The 24,302-nt window shown below is 47.1% G+C and overlaps 6 protein-coding genes across 6 annotated transcripts; 2 read left to right on the top strand and 4 right to left on the bottom strand.

Moving 5' to 3' along the window:
• Positions 1 to 8,820: 8,820 nt before the first annotated feature.
• On the bottom strand, positions 8,821 to 10,953 carry N7509_000298 (CTD-interacting domain-containing protein; the record flags this gene model as incomplete). The annotated part of the gene is made up of 4 exons (XM_056624945.1): positions 8,821 to 10,142; positions 10,270 to 10,369; positions 10,484 to 10,729; positions 10,834 to 10,953. The coding sequence occupies 4 exons, from the start codon at positions 10,951 to 10,953 to the stop codon at positions 8,821 to 8,823; spliced, it is 1,788 nt and encodes a 595-aa protein (XP_056493527.1).
• Positions 10,954 to 12,594: 1,641 nt separating this feature from the next.
• Positions 12,595 to 13,236, bottom strand: N7509_000297 (uncharacterized protein; the record flags this gene model as incomplete). The annotated part of the gene is made up of 1 exon (XM_056624944.1): positions 12,595 to 13,236. The coding sequence occupies one exon, from the start codon at positions 13,234 to 13,236 to the stop codon at positions 12,595 to 12,597; it is 642 nt and encodes a 213-aa protein (XP_056493526.1).
• A 4,791-nt stretch (positions 13,237 to 18,027) lies between these two features.
• Positions 18,028 to 18,637, top strand: N7509_000296 (uncharacterized protein; the record flags this gene model as incomplete). Its single annotated transcript, XM_056624943.1, is given in 3 exon segments — positions 18,028 to 18,186; positions 18,281 to 18,322; positions 18,338 to 18,637. 3 exon segments carry the CDS (start codon positions 18,028 to 18,030, stop codon positions 18,635 to 18,637), a joined length of 501 nt encoding a protein of 166 aa, XP_056493525.1.
• A 79-nt stretch (positions 18,638 to 18,716) lies between these two features.
• N7509_000295 (uncharacterized protein) lies at positions 18,717 to 19,456 on the bottom strand (the record flags this gene model as incomplete). Its single annotated transcript, XM_056624942.1, has 2 exons — positions 18,717 to 18,765; positions 18,828 to 19,456. 2 exons carry the CDS (start codon positions 19,454 to 19,456, stop codon positions 18,717 to 18,719), a joined length of 678 nt encoding a protein of 225 aa, XP_056493524.1.
• A 2,715-nt stretch (positions 19,457 to 22,171) lies between these two features.
• Positions 22,172 to 22,588, bottom strand: N7509_000294 (uncharacterized protein; the record flags this gene model as incomplete). The annotated part of the gene is made up of 1 exon (XM_056624941.1): positions 22,172 to 22,588. The coding sequence occupies one exon, from the start codon at positions 22,586 to 22,588 to the stop codon at positions 22,172 to 22,174; it is 417 nt and encodes a 138-aa protein (XP_056493523.1).
• A 379-nt stretch (positions 22,589 to 22,967) lies between these two features.
• N7509_000293 (uncharacterized protein) lies at positions 22,968 to 23,885 on the top strand (the record flags this gene model as incomplete). Its single annotated transcript, XM_056624940.1, has 1 exon — positions 22,968 to 23,885. One exon carries the CDS (start codon positions 22,968 to 22,970, stop codon positions 23,883 to 23,885), a length of 918 nt encoding a protein of 305 aa, XP_056493522.1.
• Between the last annotated feature and the right edge of the window lie 417 nt (positions 23,886 to 24,302).

Here is a 24,302-nt window from a genome sequence, read left to right as displayed (position 1 = left end):
AACCCTAAAAAGGGAGATGGAGAAGATGAAGCAAATGCTGGAGAATATGCAGTGAACTCTACGTGGGAAGTCAAAAGGTCATACCTCTTTTCAAGTAATCTTATTCGGTACATAGAAATTTTGATCGTTCCAAAGTTTCCGAAACATATACAACGCTTTTTGAACAAGTCTTTTGATGGCGTTGCTGGGCTCCCTCGATGTCAGAATTACCAGCCTCTTGAGAGATGCAACGGTCTGGTAGATGTCAATGTACACGCGATTCTAATCACAGTGGAAGAATAAATACGTATACATACTGTAGATACAGGTACGCCAGATGTTGAGAAAAGAAGAGATCAGCTTAGCACATATGTAGCGAAAGCGCTCTGGTCTTTTATTTTAGCTTACCCTGGCTTTCAGTCCCTGGGTGCAGTCCCTGATTTTGTTTTATGTTCCGACGACAGACTCGGCGTCGACATCTCTTCATCGATGGTACCTCGGCCGGCTTGAGGGTGTGGGTACACGAGGTACTCTGGTCATCCCGTGCTGGCAAGTGAAATAAATATCTGGACGGCATGACGCGTTGCAGTGATTGCGAATCGGGGCGGAAAATGTGTCGGCTAGGCTGAGGGAAATCATTTTTCTCTCACGGGGCGAGAACAAAAATTTTGCAGGCGAAAAATTCTGCGGATGGGCAAGCGACTTGCCAAGGCGAGTCTTCCATGGAACGACTCTACATATTAACAGCGTGAAAATCGTTTCACATCGTTGAGCAATGCTAAGACCCATGATTTGCGAATTGATTGGCTACGGGGCGAGCGAATATTGGCAGACTTCTGGAGCCACAAGAAATTAAGCTGCTACGGCGAGTAGCCCATGGCATGCCACTTCGGTCTACATCTCATACAAAACTGCGCTAAAGGCCGTTTCACCATTGTCAACACCGTTGATGAGGCAAATGATTTGTCACGCATCGCATCATGCCGACCACGGCTCCAGGTGGATCCAGCCACTCCACCCGCTCTCCAACCCGAACTCTTGAAATTTCTTATTTCAACGTTGATTCAACGTTGATAAACCGCCTCAACACCCACGAAATAAGGGTCGCCCGCTGCGAATTTGAAGTCAAAATCTCTGGGTCCGGCAATATGTACGCAAGTGGTCGCTGCCGAAACCCCTACTCAGAATAGCATAAAAGACGCTCTTTTTCCGTCGAAAAGAAAAGCAGGACTTTCCTCCTCACACTCCGGGCCTCGCAGCCTTGGGTGTCTTTTGCAGGTAAGATCTGCGTTACCAAGTACTCTTCGCAGGACGGGCTCTGCGTGATCAAATGTGCCTCGCGGGACGGGCTCCGCGTCATTAAGTGTGCCTCGCAGGGGGACGCTGCGAAACCAAGGAAGACCCGCAGGAGACCGCTGCGATACCAAGTTCTCCGCAGGAGAGTGCTGCGTCAACAAGTTCTCCCTCGCAGTGATGAGCCCTGCGATTGTAAGAGAGCGCTCCCTCACAGCCAATGAGCCCTGTGTTGTATAAATGCGCTCCCTCACAGCCAATGAGCCCTGTGTTGTATAAGTGTGCTCCCTCACAGCCCTGAGCCCTGTGATTGTATAATCTTGAGCTTCCATGCAGCCTTGAGCCCTGCGTTATCAAATTTGCGCTCATTAGGCGACCCGTGGCGCCGTGGTCCTCGTCCTGATCCTCTGGCCATTGCAGGCACCTCTTCGTGGTGTCAGAGACTAGTATTCGAGAGTACTCGAAGAAGCCAAGACCTGCTCCAAAATTGATAGAAATAAATAATCCAACAATGCTTGTTGTAAAATGACTTCACTATTGTACGTAAATGCCACCGTGCATAGCTCTGGTTCGAAAAATGCACTTTGTAGCGCTCAATCACGCCCTGAGCTTCGAGAATGAACATTCTCTTCCACGTAGTGTGAATTAGAGCATCGAGTCATGGCTGGTAGCAGGGTCGCCAATCTGGGTGCCGGTTGAAATCCAAAGTAATCCATTGATGTGAATGCTTGTCTCTTCTGGCTGGTAGTGGCAGCAGAATTTGTCCGGATGTAGGGAGATTCCGGATGTAGGGAGATGCGGAGTTTCGACGGTGAGTGGGTGGTGGGTCGGTGTTTTGATGGTTTTGATATTTTGATGTGTGAACGTGTTGATGTGTTGGTTTGTTGATGTGTTGATGACAAGGGCATGTTGATGGTGAGGACGTATTGATGGTGAGGGCTGGAGGTGAGTCACGGTTGAGAATTGGTTATGTATGATGGTGAAGGGACCGAACATGTGAATCGTTGCAGTGCGGGTGACTCGCGGGCGGTGAAGTGGCGGCCAACGGTAAATCCCCGTCATAGTGGGGATCTTTGCTCCCTCACGAAACGAATGCAAAAGTTGATAAACAGTGCGAAATGATGGTTTCTTCAGATGGAATTCGATATTGTAAAACATACGCCGGTCGGTTTTCTATATGAATTCCTCTCGACTCGAACTTCAACGCGTAGTCTTTAGCGATATTCTATTTATGATGCAGTATCGCTATGTACATGCAGCTTAATAGCCAATATATATCTCGCTAGACCAGTGATATTATATACATTATCGGCGGTGAAATCGGGAACACACCACCAGATTAACAGGGATAAAAAGTTTGATTCTTCCGAGAATATTTCATTTTATCATTTTGTCGGCCTGATCGGATGAAGGACATTTGTGGAGCTCAAAACGCTGATCTGGCTGGATATATGCGCGGAAAAACGGGCGGGGATGATGATTTGGGCAATGGTGGATATAATTAGGCAAAATTCGCGCCGCCAGCACCTCTCCCAATGCGGTCTAATAAAACTGCCGCATTGGCTTTCTGATAAAGGCCCGGGTTCGATTCCTACGGGATACATTCAGATAACCCTCATCAGACTGAACTGACCGAAACCTGTTAATTTTCCAGGTGATTCCGTGTTTTCTACGGTTGATGTTTACCTCTTGACACCGTCGTGATTATAATGAACCCACTTTCCTGCAGTTACTTGAGCATGACGACCCAAGGCAGCATCCGGCGGTATTCGGGCGTGTGCCACAGGCGACGAGACCGTGCATTGACGCGTCGCCGCGTCTCGCGCCAAGCACACCTGACATTTTCACTTTCGCAAAACCATGGCGGCTCCTTTCGAAGTCAACAACTACGTCTTGTCCACAAGCTATCACGAATCGAACTGGCATGTTTCGAGTAATAGTTGAGCAATTCATGCACCGCGACAGTTGACTGGCCGCGCTCCGCGATGCTGCTTCTATTGATGAGTTCGTGGCGTTTGGTATGTATTGACATCGAGGAGATGCGATCGGATTGCGGCCGCAACTGGGAGAAAATACTTATCTTCATATCAGTGATTTGGCAACATGCTCGATTGATTATCCCAAGCTTGCAGTCATGAGAACGTGTTGCCAACCTCGTTCGCAAGGCGGGCCATGGCCGCAGCTTGGTATTGTTGTCTGCATTGAGACACGGCAAAAGCAATTTGCGGAGGGAAATACTCAATCTAGCACACATTGTTAGCTGCTGGCGCAAGATAAGTGTTCGCAACTCACCATGCTCGTGGTATAGATAAGATCCCCCAATACTAGCCCACAAACAGTACCCCGATCGGACCCGTGGGAACGGCCGAATCACGGCTTTTTCTCTCTCCGTCTCCATACTTGCTGCAGTGTAGCCTGGCATCAGCAAAGGCAGACGAGACACGAGGTAGCATTCCTCCCTCGCTTACACGTCAGAGGGCCAGGCATTACTTCGCACAGCAGGGATGAGTGGGCTACATCTGTCAATGCACATTTCTAGGCATACTTCTAGACGTGTCAGTAAACAATATTGCTGGCGAAGAGAGCCATCGTATGTTGTCTTGAGGAGACTAGGAACTGACCTGAAGACTACTGCTCTGGTGACAAGAGACCCGGGGTAGATCCAGTGCTGTAGACTACAGTGTGGCTTGTTCGGCTGCAGCTAGGGCCTGACAGAGCTGGCCCTCAAATTGCGGCCAAAAACTCCACTCATTTCGTATTGATGCGTTTCTCGGAGAAAGCGTGGTAATTCTCGGTGGCCGTTGATTCCCGGCTTTTCTTCGTCTTGGCTGGATGCTCTGAGTCGGTCTAACATGGATCCTGGCTGTACCGTCATTGTGGCTTCGAATCGGACGTGGGACAAGAGATTCCTAGTCATCCGATGGAGGCCTCTTTAGTTACAGTCAATGTTTGGTCAAATAGGATGAAACTGGAAGAGATGAAACTGGTGGGAGCCCACCCTATTCAATTCAAAGGGAACTGAGCCTCCCTGGGAACACGAGCGGAAAGGAAGTTTCAAGTATGTGTCTTCAAGTATGTGTCTTGGTATAGCAAAGTGGACGACATTGGGAGTCAGTCGACCGGCCAGTCGTACATCCTTGATTTGAGGACGATGGGGAAGTGCGGCTCGGTCGCGGCGAGTGTCACCTGGACTTTTGTTCCATGACTAGAAAGAAGCATCAGCAATCTCGTCTGACGGAAAGGGATCACAACAAGATGAAAGTCAAGCCCCACTGAGATCCAAAATGCAGCTCCGGCCATGGTACTAGGCAGAGGCAGCGTACCAAGGTGACTTGAGAAGTATTGAGCGGTTCGCGATGGGAAGTATGCCTTCCTATACATTAAGTCGTCAGCACAAGGTCAATATGATCAAGATTGCCGCAATGATAAAACTGACAATATCAGCTGCTACTATGTGCTGTACCCGGGAAGTCCAAATGGCTGCATAAAGATTTTCCTTGATCTATCATTGACCATTAGTTGGTAGCTTATAAAGGCAACTCATAACGCACCGTGCTTGCAATCTTGATCATTTTTCCAAGGTCACTCAGGGTCCATCAAGTGGCTCCTAGAGGAATAGAAGAGAAGGGCTGGTCCTGAGCATATTCTAGGTTAGCATAGTTCCAGATGACCGAGCAGCTACACTCACTTGCTGTTCGTAGATTTAGTATCGAGCTAGACAAGCTGGGTGTGATACAAGAAGTCAGTTCAATCATAATTACATCGCAAAATGGGTTCAGTCCATATCAGATGATAGCCGATAGAGCCAAAAGGCTTTCCATATTCTTCGACTCAGGATGAAGGAAAGGATGAATGAGAAATATCGTTCTGCCGGCGAGGGACTGGGGTACTTATAGTATTGTAGCCAGCCTTTCCGCTAGCGTCTTTATGACGGACATTGCGAATTGTGAGCTCACCAACAGAGTTGGTCGTTGAACTGCAAATGGTTCAACATTTCAACAGAATGAAGGGTACGTAACTTCCAGAGGCATCCTGATTCTTTTACGATGGTCTATGGCTGCAGATCAATCACGAACGTTTTCCTGTCGTTGTCACCGTTTCAATACATCCGGCAATATTACAGAAAAATCAGCAACAGGTCTCAACATCCATTGATGTTGATGGCCACGTTATTCCCACGGGGGACGTCAAAACACTGATCAACAATCAGAACTTTCCTCCACTCGAATCGTTTCTCATAAACATCAAGCCCTGTTGCACCCCTGGGTTCCTATTGGCCCAGCCGTAGCATAATGCATGGCCATAAGCAGTGATTTTGTACCTACCCGATCTTCCGCAACTTAATGAGTGGATACTGTATGGTCTACGGCGTGGCGTGACCCCCAAATAGACAGCCGCCGCATCGCGAGTCCTCTTTGCTCCCGTCTATGTACTCTTACCGATTTTTCTCAAATCTTCGAAATCTCTAGAGCAGTCCTGTACTGCTTATATGGGACCGCTGCTTGAGAAAGGTCGGGTATCCTCATAGTATAAGGTCATATAAATCCCCTACCCCCCCCCTTAGCCCCCTATCAAGATTTCAAGATCTCATCGGAAGTTGACATATGCTAATTTTGTAAGGTTACAGCTCTCGAGTGATTTCGATTGGATCAGCCCCTTGATATACATAGTGTAAAATCATTTCCAGTAGATACAATATCACCCGCATGAGAAAGATATGATCAAGCTTCACAGCAATTTTACCTTGCTCTACTTACAACCCTCACCATATGGCTAACCGATTGTTACAGCGATGAGATTTTGAGTTGGCTGATCTTTTCGAATTATAGCCCATTTGTGTTCAACAGATGTGCCTCAAGCTTTCGTTGCATATCACTCAATGGACTGATTGGAAATTGCCGACATGGTGCAAAATATAAGCTGGATCTGACTTGTGTCAGCTTTTCCATCATGTAGGCTCAAATCAGGAAGAAATACCTCAAGCGCAATTTCCCATTTTCGTGAAACCGCGCCAAAGATAGCGGCTCCTAGCAATATAAGACCCTTGTTTGATAAATGAGTCACAATAACATGTAGTTTCTTCCGACCCTGCGTGGCTCTCTTTACTAACGACAGGTACCATGCCATTTCACTGAGATGATCCAGGAAAAGCAGGAAGAGGGTGATGGACTGAATTACATCTAGCGTGAATATCCCAATGAATGTACTAATTATCTTTAAGGCTGTTGATGTCAAAGCATAAATTCTCAATAAGACCGGCGTCGATCGATTTATGAAAGGACTGTTGAGCTGCTGAAAACCGATGCGGAGAAACTAGGCTAGTATTAGCATGGAATTGACTTTCTTCAAGCTATGACGAACGATTTGCATGGAAGGAATTGTTGAAAGAATTCCAAAAAGAATTCGAGTCCATGTTGATTTATCCTCGCTCCAACAAAGCCCTGCCAATACAGCGGACAGGAGAATGGATGAGACGCATAGCGCCAAGTCCATCTTGTGAAATGGCCAATCATCTTCGAACACCCACAAAAGAAGGGACCTAGCAATCAAAGCGAATAGAAGCACGGTGATCAGCAGTGCTTGGAAGTTAATTTCGGAAGCCATGACAAGCGAAATGGAGATAGATGTGTCGCAGTGAGAAAAGAGCGCCGATGGCGAAATTCAGATCATTAAATAAAGCGACCGTAATTGAACGATAGAAGAGCCCGATGATATCCTAGGAGGAGGAGGCAAATTGTCATTCTTGTTCTGTAGCACAAATGTCTTACCATCAGCTTTTAGCCCGCATAAGGCAATGTCTACATCGAGCTCCTGGGAACTATGTTAAAATGTTTCAGGGACTGGCATGCAGTAAAGACGATTTGTGCATGGTACCGTCTCACATGGCTCATCTGCGCTACTATGAACAAGGAGAAGCTAACCTTCTTCTGTTTCTCGCGCTAAGCCTTGTATCTAAGATCAGCTTGTGGTTTTCTACTTTTGGTAGTCAATGCTCCGAAGCACACAATCCGCAACTTCAGATACGTGAGCCTTTGAATGCTTCATTCCCAGGAGCAGACAGCTTGCTCCGGGGAATCAATCTCTTTAGAAGACCACAGCGGTCCATAAATTATGGCATGAGCTCTGAATAGGACCGAAAATTGGAGCAAACCAACCATCAGAGCTCATATGTGAAAATATGTGAATACAAATCAAACATTCTTGAGATCAAAGTTGATCGCAACAAAGGCCTTGCTACAAATACTGCCTTTCATGTCTTTGTGCTGGATAAAAGTCCTCGCAAAACACAGCAACGAGAGCTCCTTTCATCAAGTCCGGATCATCGAGACAACAGAATAGCAAGATAATCTTATTATTATCAAAAATATGGCTCATCTCCCATCTGTCATTTGTAAGTCACCCCCACTGACTCAAGCATAAGGAAGACTCATGGCAGCTACTAACCTGTCTGATAACGTTAGCCTTGCAAGGAGCTGCGACTCTGGCTGGTCGATTGCCATGCCAAAAATCTCTAGATGCCACTCACTTTGATCAATGGGCCCAGACCTCCCTGTCCTTTGCTATCATGCAAGGAAAAGTGTCTACCGTTCGAAAGCTACTTTGTCGACATGATATTGATATCAATGGTCGGAGTCCGATAGCTCTATCTCCAATCCTGACAGCGCTTGAATTTCAACAACACGAGGTTTTGAGGATCCTTCTGAGAGATCCACAACTCAATGTCAACATTCGAGATGACCGAGGATACACTGCACTTCATCTGGCTGTGATATATGACGACCCTGTTGCCATAGAAATTCTCTTAGATCACAAACACATTGACGTTAATTATCTCGATTCCGCGGGAAGAAGCGCACTTCTTCTGGCTACGATGACATACGACGGCCTAGACCCCAAGAGAAACCAGATCATAGATCTTCTACTTCTAAATTGGAAGACTCTTGTGAATGAAAGAGATCAGAGAGGCCGCTCGGTACTATGGCATGCAGCAAATACTGGCAACAAAAGACTGATCCTTCACCTGGCGCAGCTGCCGGACCTGGAGCCCGAGAATTACGACGATAACGGTGTGTCTCCCCTGGGCCAAGCTAGGAAAAGAGGAAACATCGAGATATGTGCGCTTTTGCAGGGCCTTACTGCAGGTGCCGGCTATCGTGGGACGCCCAGGCACGATATGGACTATTCTAGCAATTCGAATGACATGAAATAAACATGGACCATTAAAGGCAGCGTTGACACATTCTTGGCAATCCTAAGTTTGAAACCTGATTTGGGAGAGTTTGCAGAGGACTGTCATAGTATGAAGCAGACACGAGTAGATAACTGTACCTTTGAAGATAAAGCGCCGACCGGGTATTGTCTAAGTAATACCTTGATGCTACGGTGAATGGAGCAAGCTCATAGTTTTGATGTTGGTTGATTCATATATTTGCAGCTGTATTATTCGATCGGACCGTGCGGTTCAGTAAACTGAAAGCACATCTGTAGATACGCCATTCAAGTTCGGATTGGTGCTTTGGATTGTCAATTGTGCCAAAGAAGAAAGTCTTAGCGTCCATTGCCAAAGCCTTGACGTTTTAAGGAACTACCGCGACCACGACCGCGGCCACCAAAGCCGCCTGAACTTCGGCCATGGTGCCCGCCAATGCCATTTGCGACGCGTCGGCTGATGGCCTTGGATGACACGCCAGCGCCGATTTCAATGTCTGGCTCCTCGACTACCATTCCCGATTTGATTGGGCAGCCTCCGGTGCCACCATACTTCGCCGTGAGCAGCCATTTGCGATCCGCATTGGTGAGTCGGCCGATTGGAATAACACTGATGCCAGTCTCATAGTCGCTGCAGTCACGCGGGCCGAAGCCGACGCCCCATCGGGTGCGGAGTGGCCTCTGATCCGAGCGGTAAGTTCCTGCTCCTTCACGAGCTCTCACCGCGTCCTGGTGACTAAGCATCTTAATGAAAGCACGACGCTTATCACCATCGATAATGCAGGTTTGAACGACGCCAAAAGTGCTGAAGTGCGAACGAAGATAAACCTCAGAGAAAACGCCGGTGACAGTAAGGGTGCGACTAAGAATTTTGATGTTCCCCGGGCCGATGGAGTAGTCCCACTCGACGAGCTTTGGACATGGCGGAAAGACATTATAGCCTTTTCGACGTGGGGACTCTGACTGGCGTCCCCTATCCGGTGGACTACCCCTACGGTATGCCTTGCTCCGATGACTTTGAAAATTGCCATGATATTCGTGGCAGAACGGCTGGCCGTGGCGGCGAGAGGGCAAAGCATTGTGATTTCGATGAAAATCCGGAGAGAGAGAAATTGGACGATACCCGTGGCTATCCACTTTCTCATATTCAAGATCGTCGCAGCTCTGCACGTCGGTTTGACCCCTTCCAAGAGCGCCCTGACCGGATATGACGCCAAGGCCAGGCAGCTGAGCAGGGTTTGCAGCGCCCATAACATTATTCATGTTGGAAAATTGCAGAGCTGCAGCCCACTGGTCCTGCGAGAACCCCGGCTGCAATATCACGTTTCCATACATAGCCGGAGCGGCTGCCAGCGACTGTGGAAGCGTGGCTGCCAAAGGATTCGCAGACTGACTCTGACTCTGAGACTGTAACGCAACAGGGCACTGGCCAAGACCGCTCGAAGCGGCAAATGGGCCAGCCACGCCACCACCAGATCTAACACTTGTATAGGGTATAGGCGTCGTGGGAGGTAGTAGAAATGGATCAAAAGTTGAAGTGGATTCCAGAGCGGAGACTGATGGGGTCAGGGCAGCAGACGCGTTAGCATGAGAAGCAGAACTTGCCGCTTGGGGGCTTGCCGCTTCGGGTGAGCCATTGACAGGCTGTAGTTGAGCTGGGACTTTTGAAGAGTTAAAGCATGTGGCTGACAAGCGTTGTGGCGTGGAAATTTGCACATCTGGGAAACCACAATACAGGTGAGTGGATCAGAAGACGACGAAAGTAAAAGAATGGGATTGAAATCTTACCACGCGGCAGGAGCTTGAATTTGTCGCGCAATGAAGCAAGCATGGAGGATGGAATGGAGCCGCAGCTCTCCCAGATGTCAACGAGCTTCTTGATCTTTTCCTAAAGTGACCAGAGACACATGCGTGAGCAACAAAACCTCCCGAGCTAGCAAAACTCACAAAGCAATGATTGAAAGTTGTCTGGCCGAAGATTTTGATTCAAGTGTATTTGTACCTCGTGATCCTTTGGCGCGCCGGAGATGATATCGGTCATCAACACGGGCAACAACTTAGTAATTCGATCAACACCAGCAGCGAAAGTCCCATCCGGTGCGGCGCTCCGCGGAGGCCGGCCAGCTTTGCGAGTGCTTTCAATCCAGTGCCGGACTATAGAGTCTATCACATAGAGAACGCCCAACTTATGAGTGCCAGGTGCATTCTTGAAGTGAGTGTAGATATGTTCAATGAGAACTGGTTCATCCTGTTATGCAAAATTAGCCTCGTATCAAAACCATCGCAACGATCTCTTCATTCTCAGCCATCTCAACACGCGGCATGTCTTGAGAGTAGGAGAATGTCTCGCACCTGAACATTTATTGTGCATAGCTTAGTGATGCTGTAGACCATGGAGCCTGTAGCTCCAGGTGGTCTCAGAGCCAACATTGACTGAAGGTAGCTTTCCAGCTCCGCTACAGCCGAAGTCATGATGGGCCAGCGCAGGTATGAGCAACCAGCGTGATTTTTCAGCAACGTCTTCAACAAAGAGATAGATGGACGCTACGCATCAATGCTGCTCCGAATTCCGCTTCAAGCAAGATGCAGTGAACAAAAAGGATCCCAGGGAAGATGATTATTAGCTGCTCAGAGCCACAGGGAAGCGTATACGAAAAAAAGGGTCCTCCAGGGGGAAGATAATGGGCAAAGATCAGAAAGGGTTCATTGCGACCAATTTTCTTTCAGCATGTAGGAGTTTTATTGGGTCGTTACAACCTCTTCTCAGTATAGCGCAAGTGCATTCACCGTCAAGCCATAGAACTTGCCGCTTTAACTGGAATGCAACTCTAGCGAGGAGAGAAGAAGAGGTCGCTAGCTCCGCGAGCCGCATTGGCCGATGACGAACGCTCAGAGCAAGGCGGTGAGAGAGTTCCACGCGATGCAACGCGTCTTTCCCAACTGGGTCGCGTTGGGCTGTATGCCAATCTGATCTCCGACCAGCAATTAGAAAAAAAAACAAAACAAATAAAACAGTGATTTGTTCAGAGGGAGCCAAAGAAATTTCTGGCTAGGGCTCGGAAACACGATATTATGTTCATGAAAATCAGATTTTAAACCTGTCGCACTAATGTACTGATCATGCGTCCATGACAGAAGAGAAGATTTCACCACCAGTTCGGCAAATGAGGCTTGTTCATCAATCGCACAGCGCAGCCTCACTTTAACGAGGTGCCAGTGTGGCAAAATGGCCTAGGCAGAACAAATTCCCTTCGGCTGAATATTGGTCGACGTGCCGATCAGAAATTAATTTGCAGATAGATGATGCGGCCACCTTTTCGAAAATTGGTTAGTCTGTAGATCGATACCGGGATGGAGAGTATCGGGCAGCTAACCTCACCTACGTGGACCCTTTCCACAGTTTCAGGGTCTTGTGCGGGTAAGCATCTGAAGGGACGGTAACGTACATTGTCGTTGCCAACTGGAATTATCCGGTAAACACAACGAAGCACGGGATAAGAGACACGAGAAATTGAGTATATGCAGGGAAGAAGAGTTCAAGGTTTGTTATTAAGGGAGTCATGTAGTATTAGAAAGAAGAATAAAAGAAGAGGACCAATTGAGTAAAGAGATTCGGTAATGGATACGGCTGTTCCAACCGCATTTCGAGTGAAGAATTTAACAAGAACTGCGACGTTGACATCGAATATTTCTTGGTTGTTCACAAGTTGTGTCCTCAACCCGACAGGCTTTGACCCATTTATAATTCGGTTTTTGAAGCCCTGGTCGCTTGGTCCGCACCCGCTTTTGGCTCCTGTGAGCCCTGGCCCTAGCGACCCGCGACCTAAGTAACTGAAGATCATGCTTGGAGCGACGTCCCTGAAATTCATGCCTTCCACGGCCAGACACACAGTCTCTGTTATCCGGGGTCTTCTGGTCCGAGATGCTTGGCTTCTGCGCTTCATCGCATGTGCAGGTGTTGTCTTCATCACCATCGGTCTCTTCAGAGTCATCCTCATCCTCATTTTCATCTTCCATATGGGCCATCGCATTTCTGTTCACAACCTTAAATCAGCAATCATTTCGCGGGTCTTTAGCATGGAGTTCCGCACGGAGTTCCTACAACTGAAATACTTACCCTTCGGGTAGAGCAGATCGATTCATCATTCTGGGCTGACGGTCGGAAAGTGCTTTTCGCAGGCAGGCCATGCTGGCTCGCTCCTGCATCGATGATAGCGTGGGCTCTTGGTACACATTGCCCATAGCATAGTTGTGAGGAAGCGGGTGCTTGGCTGGAAAACCAGGCACTGTTGAAACGCTCCCATAGTGCCCCTGGCCATTGAGAAATGAGGATATTCGAAGGTCTACCAAATCACCCATCGGGGTTCTTGGGTAGGCTTTGGGAGTCCATGGCCTTTGCATGAGTATGACTGTCATTGAAACAGCGTCATCGTCACGCTCAAGAGTATCTCGGTCATTGACAAACCTTCTGTGTTCTTTCGCATAGGCACAACTCCACTCCCCAGAGGGGTCTTGATGCCGTCGATCATGAATCAGCTGATTAACATGGGCACGCCGCTCATCCGACAGAGCCTGATACTGGCTTGCCGCGGAAATCTCGAAAGCTCGATCGTAGATCATACCATAGAATTCAGGTTGGGTAAAATCCATCCGAGTGCGCTCTACCCGAGCCCATGTCGCACTCTGTTGCGGGAGAGGATCGGCTCTGAAAAACAGATACCCGTCATAGACGTTGCGAAGTTGGGGTGGGTTCATGGCTGTGGTGGGTAGATGCAGAGTAAAATGCAATTCGCAAGGTATGTGAGGGTTAATAGGAAATTTCTTAAAGGTCAGAAAAAACTTTCCTCTGTCGATCTTTACTTATACTTTTCTGACCCCAAAGGATGTGGCGTTTCCGGGGTGCCACCGTATGAAATGGCGCTAGCTCTAACATCAGCTAATGATCGGAAGGGATGGAATGATGAGGCTGAGCTGCTGAGACAAGCCAGATAGGCACCAGAGATGATTGAGGGACGCAGCCCATTACCCAGGCGAGGGCCATGGAACCACTAGTATCAATGCAATGATGTAGGACACCGAAATGAGCAGAAGCCTAGTATAGCTAAGGAGACGGTGCATTGACGAATTCTCCGTATACAACTTTGGTGGGTGGGGGCGTACGGGTTGAATTTTATTCATCCAAGCCTCTTCACTAAAGAAGCAGCCTTGTCAACTTCTCAAGCCGGACAAGATTCGTACCATTGATATTATAAATATTGCGGGTGGTACTTTTATCGGGAAATACTCTGAGGTGTGGAATTCAGCTATATCATCAGTGGGTGGGAAGAAGAGTGTAGGTCCACGCAGTTCATGATAGAGGGGGGTTCTCCTTGCCGAAAGATTTCTCCTCGCTCTTCCGTGCATTCTCACCCGGGCTATTCATACCGAAACTCAATCAAGTACACTACTTGCCCATTTCAGGTTGGAAGGCCGGCACAGAGTATGACTTGTTTGTTTGATTCTACATATGCTTGCAGGTCGCATCATCGTTACATAGTGGAAGAAGTTCGAACACTGATTCTCATATGATCAAATGGTGGTAGCATTGAAAAGTACTACGATCCATCAGGACACATTACACATTATCCTTTTATCCGGTCTAGCTTTTAAGGAATGCTACTTGGCTGAAATTAAGCCAACATCTATATACCTAGGTCGTGGACATCTATCCAGAAGGATCGATCGAGGCCGAGACCCAACGAGGTGGGATGTGAATACGAGGAACTGACGATGTGTGGATAATTGTTACAGTACACAGACTGATTCTTGTCTTGACTGACCTTTGTCCCTCGATTATATCGTAATTAGGAGGTTTCAGGAGCTGCAGCCATCGTGTTGATCCCTCTCAGAAGTGGGTTCCTTGAATGGATAATGCATCTTGCACGTAGTCTATTTGATGTTCTTCGAGCGACACCGAACCTCTTGTATTCACCACCGGATTGATCAATTATCATCTTTGATAACAGGTTTTTCTGGTGACACAGTATATGATAAGAATTTTGCCTCTCTTGGCACCGTTTGAGAAGTCGTCGCATAGCCGCAGAAAAGCTTCGATCCCGCTTTTCAACATTCACCACCAGTCTTTAGCTATATACATTCCTCTGCGACAAAATCTGGCTAAATTTTGCACAGGCAGTTGTTGAAATTTGAATGTTGGAACACAACTGTTGATCAACACGAAAAGATACAACCGCATCGGAAAAACACCCAATATGGCTGGTTCATCACCGAGGAAAACTTGGTGTAACCATGGGCAGCAGCACGACTTTGACTGTGCGATGCAAGATGTCAAATTTGGGAGTTAATTTCCTTGGATCTTCCCTCAGTCACCGACAATTGCTGCGACTTTGCAGGTTATGAGGCAAGTCACGGTTCTATAGATAAGCCAAAACTTTCGTCACCAAGAGAGCTGCTATCTCGACACCCTCTAATCAGACCTGAACCGAAAAAAGACCAGCTTTTTTTCATTTTTACTGACTCCCTGCGAATACGATTGAAAGCACAAGTATCATACACTTACGCCTTAAAACGAAAGAGGGGAGGAGCCTTATTATATGCTGGATGCCAAGCCGCGTGGGTGTGTCAATAAAGGTCTATGGATTCCGTTGGTGTGTATTCAAACGTGCTGGGAGATATTGCACCACTACTTCCAAGTCAATACTTCAGGCTTCACTTCCCAACAATGGTAATTCTCGTGGCCTGCGGGTGGAATTGATGTAGTATTCACAATCCAATGGAATCACATCCGAGTATTTTTTTCACATAAACCACAGGACATTGTTGATTGGTATTGAGGTTTTCCTTCAATTCTCCACGCATATCCGATCAAGAGAAGTTTTATCTGACAGCATGTGGTCTCGAAAGACGCATCCAAACCTTTGACCCCTAAAAAAAAGAATTAATGCTGCTATCTAGCCTTATTTATTTGCTATTAACTATCTTCCTCCGAAAGCCCTGATCCCATGACCCCACGACCCGATCTCGTATCAGCACCATGGTGAGGAATGGCCAGAAATATACAATCGAGGATTTATATGTTTTCTAAGCTAGCTATTTGTGGAGGGAAATACTGCAATAGCATTATTTGGCTATGAGTGGGCTTCGGACATATATGCTTGCCGAGTGAACTCGCAAGACCACCGCGAATCCCATCGACGACAGATACGCGGTGGCTCAAAATGGCCTAACGGATTTATTGAAGACGCTCCCGAATTTGGTACAGAAAATTGAGCTCATAGGAAGAGAGAGTATTGAGGTGTCCTTGAAAATATTGCAATGCGAGCTCCGCAGCCTGGTGTGCCTCGTCTTTTGTGGGAATATTGGGCCGCATGGAGAGCTGCGTTTCCATGCCGATGAAAGCATCACTGCAACCTGCAACGCTGTTCAACTGATCAGATCGTGCTGCCACTCGGTTGGTATGATGTGGGGTCTTTCTGAGTATGTTGGTGGGCTGGCTGTCATGGCTTGATAGAGAGTTATGGCTTTGGCATAGAGACTGTGATACCGGCCTAAAATGGTACATCAGCAAGAGAAGGAAGGATGAAGTGACAGAAATACATACCACCTTCTCGAGCCGCTAGATGGTATCACGTTCATGTTCATCAATGACGTCTCTGATTTGAGATAGGGAACGGTTTCCTCAAATACTGGGCGTGCAGGTGTTCGTCAAGTTAAAAACGTTCTTTGAATGTTTCTCCCAAATCATAGGAAAATCGGTGATGAATGTAGAGTTTATTCCTTCGATAGATTGATATGTTGATCTTTTTAACAATTTTGTGAGGGAGTACTGCCAACTCAGGAGAATAGTTGTAATTTAACCGTCACACCTAGAAAAGAGGTCGCCAATTTCCCGCCTCGCGCGGTCCCCGGACTTTTCAATGCGGCTTTAGAGTAGGTTTGATTCAAAAAATTACGATGTATTGAAAGCCATCCGTAATCAGCCGGTATCTTTACATTCCCAGAAACCGCATAGTGGAGCCCGATGATCCTTGCGAAATCAGAATGCAGCCGAATAAACCCATCAATCCAATCCCAGCCAACCTACAGATCTAGACCTCCGACGATGAACGCCAGCCTTATACCGACAAAAGTAACTACAGTATCCTGGGGGCTGCACTGGAGGCTCAGGGGCTCAGACGACCTGTGATTGGCAAACCACTCCGGTCGCACAGGGCCAGCGATCATGCAAACGATGCATAGCGTCTGCAGATTGGTATATCTATGACCCCGTCACCTGGCACTGGTTCATAATTTATTTTCAATTGTCTTCGGTCAAGATGGACGGCATATCGCAGGCTAGCGATGGCAGCCAGAAAGGTTTATTCCATCCCCATCACCAGTCACAAGCTGTTATGCCTTCACTAACTGAGATGACACTACAGCCATCCACAAAGCACCTTCTTCATCCTTTAGCACCGCGTCTACAGAGCACGAGGTCTCCATGAATGATCCAAGCAATGAAGCAGACCGAGAGATAGAAAATATTCAAGCCAAAAAAAGATATTGGCGCAAGAACGAATTCCAACAACTTCTCAACCGTGAGACTGACAAACATCAATTGCACTGTTTTGACCTCGCCAATAGTGGTAGCTCTGCGTCCAGAGTACTGAGCACTTCTCCCGGCGCGGAAACTCCCATTCCACGTGAAAAGCTTTGGAAAACAGGCTTGGAGGAAATCTTGAACAAAGGCCCTTCCAAGGTTGCTTGTGACCTCTCCCAAAGAAGCCTCGAGAAATTAAAGCAGATCCCTTACAGCAGCTTCGTTCGAAAAGCTTTGGATCTACCCTCTGACGAAATCAAGACATACCTCTGGACATATGAAGTTCTTGACGCCAAGCTTTATTTTGATTTGATCAAGTCACCGCAGGATCTGAACCAATTGCATAATCTCAAACAGGTAATTGATGTTTGTTGTAGTTCAGAGGTATATATTGAGTTATTTATTCTTGAGGCGATACAGGAGGCTATATATACAACGAGAAGGTCAAGTTGATTTGCAATCAACTTGATTCTTCGTATATGCAACCCGGGATTATTTCCGATGTTGCGGTTTTGTTCCTGGCCTGCGCAAGCCTCATATCACAACAATATTTACTGTCTGCGCGGGCTTTTAATAGATTTTCTGATCATGAATAGAGCCTGGAAAGGTCCAATAGCGACCCTCTCATCTACACCACCATCGAATACACTTGGCAGAAGGCCGGCCGAGCAGTACTGCAAAGACCGGCATGTGAGGGCCTAAATGGAACCGGAGTAGACGAATTAGCTTTCAGGCTAGAAGCATCTCTTGACAAATTTATAACTCGGCCGCTCCAGGAGGTTCTTGAGAGAGCAGACTCGGCGGAAAGGATATTGCAAGACTTGCAGGTTTTGGGCATTCGTTTGCACGATTTTTTGAGCCCACTTGAGGCAGACTGGAGCTCGCCACTCAACAACAGAAATGATTTTCTGGAGAATTTGCGATGGAATGACGTTCCAGCTCTTGCGAGCCTCATATCACGCAAAGACATGGCCCTTTTCAGAGAATATGTGCCGATCGCCTTCACCAAAGATGGAGCCCAAGCGCGTTCCATCTTGAGCTCCCGGTGGAATCAGCTGATGGTGGAGGTGAAAGAGTGCATGGCTGCTGAGATTGGGCTGGAATCTAAAATTGATGGTCTTGCTCAGGTATGTTGGAACCTTCTCAACAACAATATCAGCTCTGACAGCCCCTTTCAGGCCCTCCACAAAGTTCACAACTACTATTCTTTGACAGCTGTAGTGCAAGGTATACAAGCGAGCGGCTTACAAACAGAATGCTCACGTAAGTACGAAAAAGCTTATCGACCCCACTGGTGGCTATCAAGCTTATCGCAGCGGCATGGGCGGGAGCCATGCGTTGCATTTTCTGTTACCTGCATTGACCGCATTTGCGCGCAAAGATTCGACCATCGCAGAAGTGGTTCCAAGGGATCTTTCACTTTACATTGAGACTTATTGTTGTCCAACATGCGAAACACACGTGAATCATATGGTCATGCCGGAAACCTATGGGTATATGGACTGCGTGCGGGCGAAGGAGGATTCGCCTCCAAAATCTAGTTTCTTGGCCATTTTGACTGCGTGCTTCAGATGCTAGAATAGCTCAATCACACATCCCTGTATTTGCAGGCATAACTGCGTTGTTTCACGGATACACGAATAACAACCAATCTCGATTAAATAATAGCCTGCTCCTGGGCAGCTGCAGTTTCCGGCGCAACAAACCTAGGTCGCGCGTGCTTAGTATTGAGCTTGCATGTTTTTTTTTTCTCTCTTTCTTGTAATACCTTTTCTTTGTTTGGAAAACATAATCTGTCTTCAAATATCGTTCATTGGTCCAGCGACCCGGTTTATCGCTTCCAGGGGGCAACTCTTCGATGTGGGGGAGCCCCATTGCTTGGAGGTAGGCAGGAAGAAAGTCTGCCGGGGTCTTCGATAACAGGCCCATGTGTGTTTGGTCGTTTCTTTCCCAACAATGGGCATCGAAATCGACCATCTTGTTGAAATACCGCAAGTCCTGGTCAACACATTCGGGACACACGTGGGCCATTCCAGAGGACAGAGCAATTTGCAGATATATCTGGATCTTTGATTGTAAAAGGTCCTTTGTCCGGGAGGCTATTTTCTCAACGACAACGTCTCGTGTAAAAGCAGCGAATCGTTCGCGTGGAAGCTCCAGCTCTGCCTCCTTGTCTGTTGGTTTCCACCCGATTATCTTCGCGTAGCTGCGTCGGAATTCGGATTCCTCCATCTCCGAAAGACCTCTATGATTTTCGGCGTCCTTCAATTGTTTGAGGTGATTTCTCAAGTCGCTCATTCGGGAGTATGACTTGAAACACGCTGGACAAACGTAGCTTTTGTCCGCCTGTTTTAGCATGCCTTCCAATATGACAGCCTTTCTTTTGTTGCTCGACATGGGGGGGATCAAGAATAGTATAATGAGGCTATCTCAAGAAAAAGATTCCGTTAAAGCGGAACTTATTTCAAAAGAGACCTAGAAATATATCTCCAATTGCAAGAACATGTCCTCTATTGGATTTGTAACAACGGATGGCCTCCGTTTAGCCTCCTGATGCAATACGAGTTTTTGTCCAGTTATCGTACTCTTTACAAGGGAATCAAAAGAAAAAGTCTTGAATTGTCGATGTTCGGCCGTGACAGCTCTACTAAATCTAACGGCTGATGATGTTTCGTGTTCAGAGATTAAGAAGATATGCGAGTCTGGTATAATGAATTGTTGCTTAACCAGATCTCATATCATAAATTTTCAGATTCAAAGATCAATTAAAAGTCTTTCAGTCGTAAGAACTATTACAGTACCGCATTTTCATTCTCATCCGAGCCCAATCACTTCATCTCCATCACCCTTCACTTGGCGTAGAGTCCTCTCCGCCGCAACAGCATAGCACTTCCCAAACCCTAGGGAATGCCACCCAAAGGCCTTGCAGCTCTGACCGTCGATCCAATACCGGGATATTCTGCGAATTACTTCAGCACTCTCGACGCACGTGGCTGCGTAACACCACGTATGCGGTGTAGTGGCTTCGTGAAGACACTTCTCGAGGAATTACATATAAGCACAGAGAAAGAGATAGTGAAATGTATATTTGTATATTTCAAAATATCCAATTATACAGCCCGTTTTTTTTAAAAAAAAAATTGTGAATCCGAAACGATGCGCTCATTAGAGAACTCGGTGAGAGACGATCCGATGTAAGACAACTGACTAGCAAGTCCGAGCAGGGTCATTCTGAGAAGAGGCCGTATCGTGTACTGTACATAATGTTGTCTGGCACTTCGAGTAGCTTGAAATGAAATAAGGTGAATTGATCTTCCAATGGCGAAGGCTTCTATGTTTGCATTGTCGGCCTAGAAATTCTAATAGAATTATGGCACTGACCAATTGCCCTCTACTTCGAAAGAATTCTTGCTCGGAGGTATTGTCATATACTTGCTAGTTCACGGATAACAGCATTTTGAGCCTAATCCAGATATTCCGATGTTCATTGCAAGTTTGGGACCGATCGCAGCACAGCTCGCAGTCTATGACGTCTGCGCTTTGATAAGACGCTACAAAGGGAAATTTTATCTGGGTGTTCCTCCGCTTGCCTGCCAGCACCAGGACGGCGAAAAGAAGGGAAAGCCACGATAGAAGTGCGACATCGGGATATTGATGGAAAATCGGACAATCTTGCGAGACGTACATGTTCCACAAGGAGCACCTTTACCCCGGCAACGAATTTTCCGTCGTCGACACGGCAGGCTCGCAACTTCTCTCGTTCTGGAAAGCAGAGACCTGGCTCTTTTGCCAGGTTGGCGTTGTGCGTGGCCGTGCAATTCTTTAAGTCACGAGTAGCAGCGAATTAACAGTCAACCGGCAGTAATCTTTCAATTCTGGACATGGGCCACCGGAGCTTTATAATACGAGCTCAGTGTACCTCTAGTCTTGTTGCCGAGTCGAAATAGGGTAAAGGATCTTGTCTTCTATGAGATCCGATTCTTCCATGTACTTTTGTTTTCTATTTTCAGCCGTGGGGGGGCCGAGTATCGTTCATTGCTGGTTTAGCATAAAAAACTCCAGCTAGCTCAGCTAAGCTTCCCTGTTTAGTCACACAACCAAGGGCAAACAGCCGCAACGCAGTGACCCTCCAAATTCCAGGAAACACTAGCTGAATGTCTAGCAGCCGCACCTCGACCCGGGACAGGACTGGCGAAGCCTCATACTTATCATCCGCGCGTGACATCATGCGATAATTCTCTCCAAAGCCCATAGCAAGTTGAGTAAAATGTCCTTCATCTGTACCACCGACTTCGGGTCTGCTCAGCCTTGTATGCATGATATCTAAGAGGTACCTCAGGTCCTCACCGCAATGGACATTGTGATTTGGCATTTTCATGATCACGAGAAAAACCTGTGCCGGTGAGAAGTCGGTCCACTGGATATCCAACGTACATTGACATTGGGTATGAAAGCCCAATGTAGGCCATACAGAGAATCTACCACTGGTTTTAATCACATCGAAGCAAAAGCTACTCCATTAATAACTGTATTGGCCATTTGACTCAGAATTGGCATACCTGCTATATGTACACCGTGCAGGTGGATAGACTTTAACTTCCGACGCGCGTTGCATGGCTTTAGTGACTGGGCCAAAAAAATATTGGTTGCAGTGAATTTTTTAGATGGGGAATCGGTTGCTTTATACTCGAGACATTTCCGTGTAGATATTCGTCTTCGCGGCTGCTGATCAATGCCCTGCCACGACGAGAGAATATGGGCTACGGAATTGGCTCAATAAATTATCCTTCCTGAATCCCACGTGCGTCATTGACTAGAACTTGATCCTATTCAAAGCTTTGTAGAAATTTCCTTCCCAGATTCCGCGTGATTATTTGCTATGCTAAATCTACCAGAAAATAAACGAGAGTATTGGTGGTATGTAGCTAGCCGGAAACTGAGGCCCATAGATTCAATCCTTCATGTTATCTCTGCTCCTCATACTCTGCAGGCCGACCTCTTCGGTCGATTAATGCAATGTGGTCACGAGACATGTATATAAACAGAAACCGAAATTGACACGACAGTTCAAACAGTTACCAACTGTATCCAGCGGGTACGTCGAATCAGATGCTATCTCTGATCGCTCTGCAGTGGCAGCTCGGGCAGAGGGTACTCCATGCAAGCACCATCGTCCTTCAGCCACGAGAAAAAGTCCAGAAGAACATCTTTGTTGCTTTGGATCATGACAATTCCTGCTTTGTTCGTATCGCTCGGGTCGTAAAACATGCAGTTTTGAACTTGTTCTTCTGTAGCCCAAACGTAGTCGAGATGTTCGTCGTCCCTCAGCTGGATTGGTTTTTCATCCGAGCCACGAGGCCCGTCATGTTCGTCAGACCACAATCGTTGAATATTCATTTTCTCGCTAGTCTTCGCTATGGCCAAATATTTCGCCATCCAATTTCCTCTGTGAAGGAAAGTGACACGGTAGACCTGGCTCGAAGCGGCCCAGAGTACCAATTCAGTTTCCTCAGCAGTCTCGCGCACCATGGTCCCCAAAATCGTCCCGTCTTCCGACAGTGCCCCACCACCTGGGGTCTCCCAGGTCCAAGGAAAGGAATTCTTTTTCAGCTCTCCATCGTCATCTATACCATTGGGAGAGCGCTGGCAGAGTAAGATGTGGGGCGTAGACGGATTATCTGGACGAAAGCCAAGTATTATGGCACTACCACTGACTCTCTCGATGCCATTGCTTTGGGCGAGGAGCGCGGAAAGAGGAATATCGATATCTTCGATAGATAGGGTTGTGTATGATATGATGGGGTGAAAGTCTATGGACTACATTTCAAAACCGCCTTGGAGATATTTATATTCTCAGAACCATTGAAATAAAGTGTGATCCGATAGCGGAGGGCTTATCGGTCTGCAAATGTATGTTTTAGGACTTCTACGGCCTCTGCATAAAGGGAGTGGCGAACACGACGATCCATGGACCAATCTGTCTATGCGCCTTGACGAAGTGACCGGTCGACCTGTCATAGTTGAGTGCCGCAGAGAATGGCCTGGTGGGAAGAGCGAGAGTCGCCGCACTTGTTACATCGGACCTCTTCCTACGTCGGAAGAAGCGGTCAAAGGAGACACAAATATCTCATGGAGTGACCTCGACCCGGTCGAAACTATCGCCGAAATATTTACCGAGTACCCCAACCAACGGTTATGTCATTCTTATCATACCGAGTTCAACCACGCCTGCGATCAACACTCCCGACGGGAATTCACTACCGCGCGCACCAAGTTCCACACTTACCATCTATCGGCGGCAACATTTTTAGATCTCGTAAACGACCCTATAACGGAAGAAGAATTCCAATCTCGAGACTTTTTCCGCATACGAGCAGTATCCAGAAAACCCAGGGGCACAATCGATGATGAAAATGGAGCAGGTTTGTTGTTTAAAACACAAACTGGCGTCGACGGTCGGCCCATTCATGGCTCGGAAGAGCGATTTACTAGTCGAGGTGTTCGTCTTTGGCCATCGAAAGATTCACGCTCCAGTGTTATCACACTTCTTTATCCAGGCACACCAACAGGCACCGTGAGCACCGTTTCGGATGAGCGATCCATGATATATTCGATGTCTTCCCCCGGTCTCCTATCAGGCCATAAATATCTGGTACTCATTAGCTTTGATCCGAAGATAAATTTCATCAATGCACTTACTCGGCGTACCTCAGAGTCTCCTGACTCCCTCAGTGATGATCCTCGGGAAAAGTCTTTAAGCGGCTCGCTTATCAGCGTGGAAAGGCCTCTCTACGAGGCTATACGGAAGGGATATTGGCTTCGATGAGCACTTTTCAATTTTCTGCATCATATCATGGCGTGAATTCGACCGAAGTAGATACCAGATATAATATGCTGTGGGATGACCAAGTTAGCCGTCTGATTTCTGATGGTTATTGATTTGGGGGATCTGAAATGGTCGAAGCGGACTCGCCCTTTTGAACCTACGTCTGGCAACACACGGCATGGTCTGAATTTACATTGGGAAGGTGCATTTTTTTCTCCATTTTTCATATTAGTAAAAGACTGTATTTCTGATATCATTACTTGTCACATCTCCTCTGATACTGCCTCATTGTATGAGTCCACGGCACCGGTCAGTCTCTATGATTGTAACTCATGCTTCTCGCAAATTCGAGAAACTCAAGGATATCCTATCTCTAACCAATTTGAAATGACAAACAAGAAAAAGTCAAAGCGGCCT

This window comes from Penicillium cosmopolitanum, assembly GCF_028827165.1.
Source record: "Penicillium cosmopolitanum strain IBT 29677 chromosome Unknown utg000003l:1.0-3747932.0:1.0-3751027.0, whole genome shotgun sequence".
Taxonomy (NCBI): Eukaryota; Fungi; Ascomycota; class Eurotiomycetes; order Eurotiales; family Aspergillaceae; genus Penicillium; species Penicillium cosmopolitanum.
Note: the sequence above shows the minus strand (reverse complement) of the source record. Positions and strands in the feature narration are given on the sequence as shown.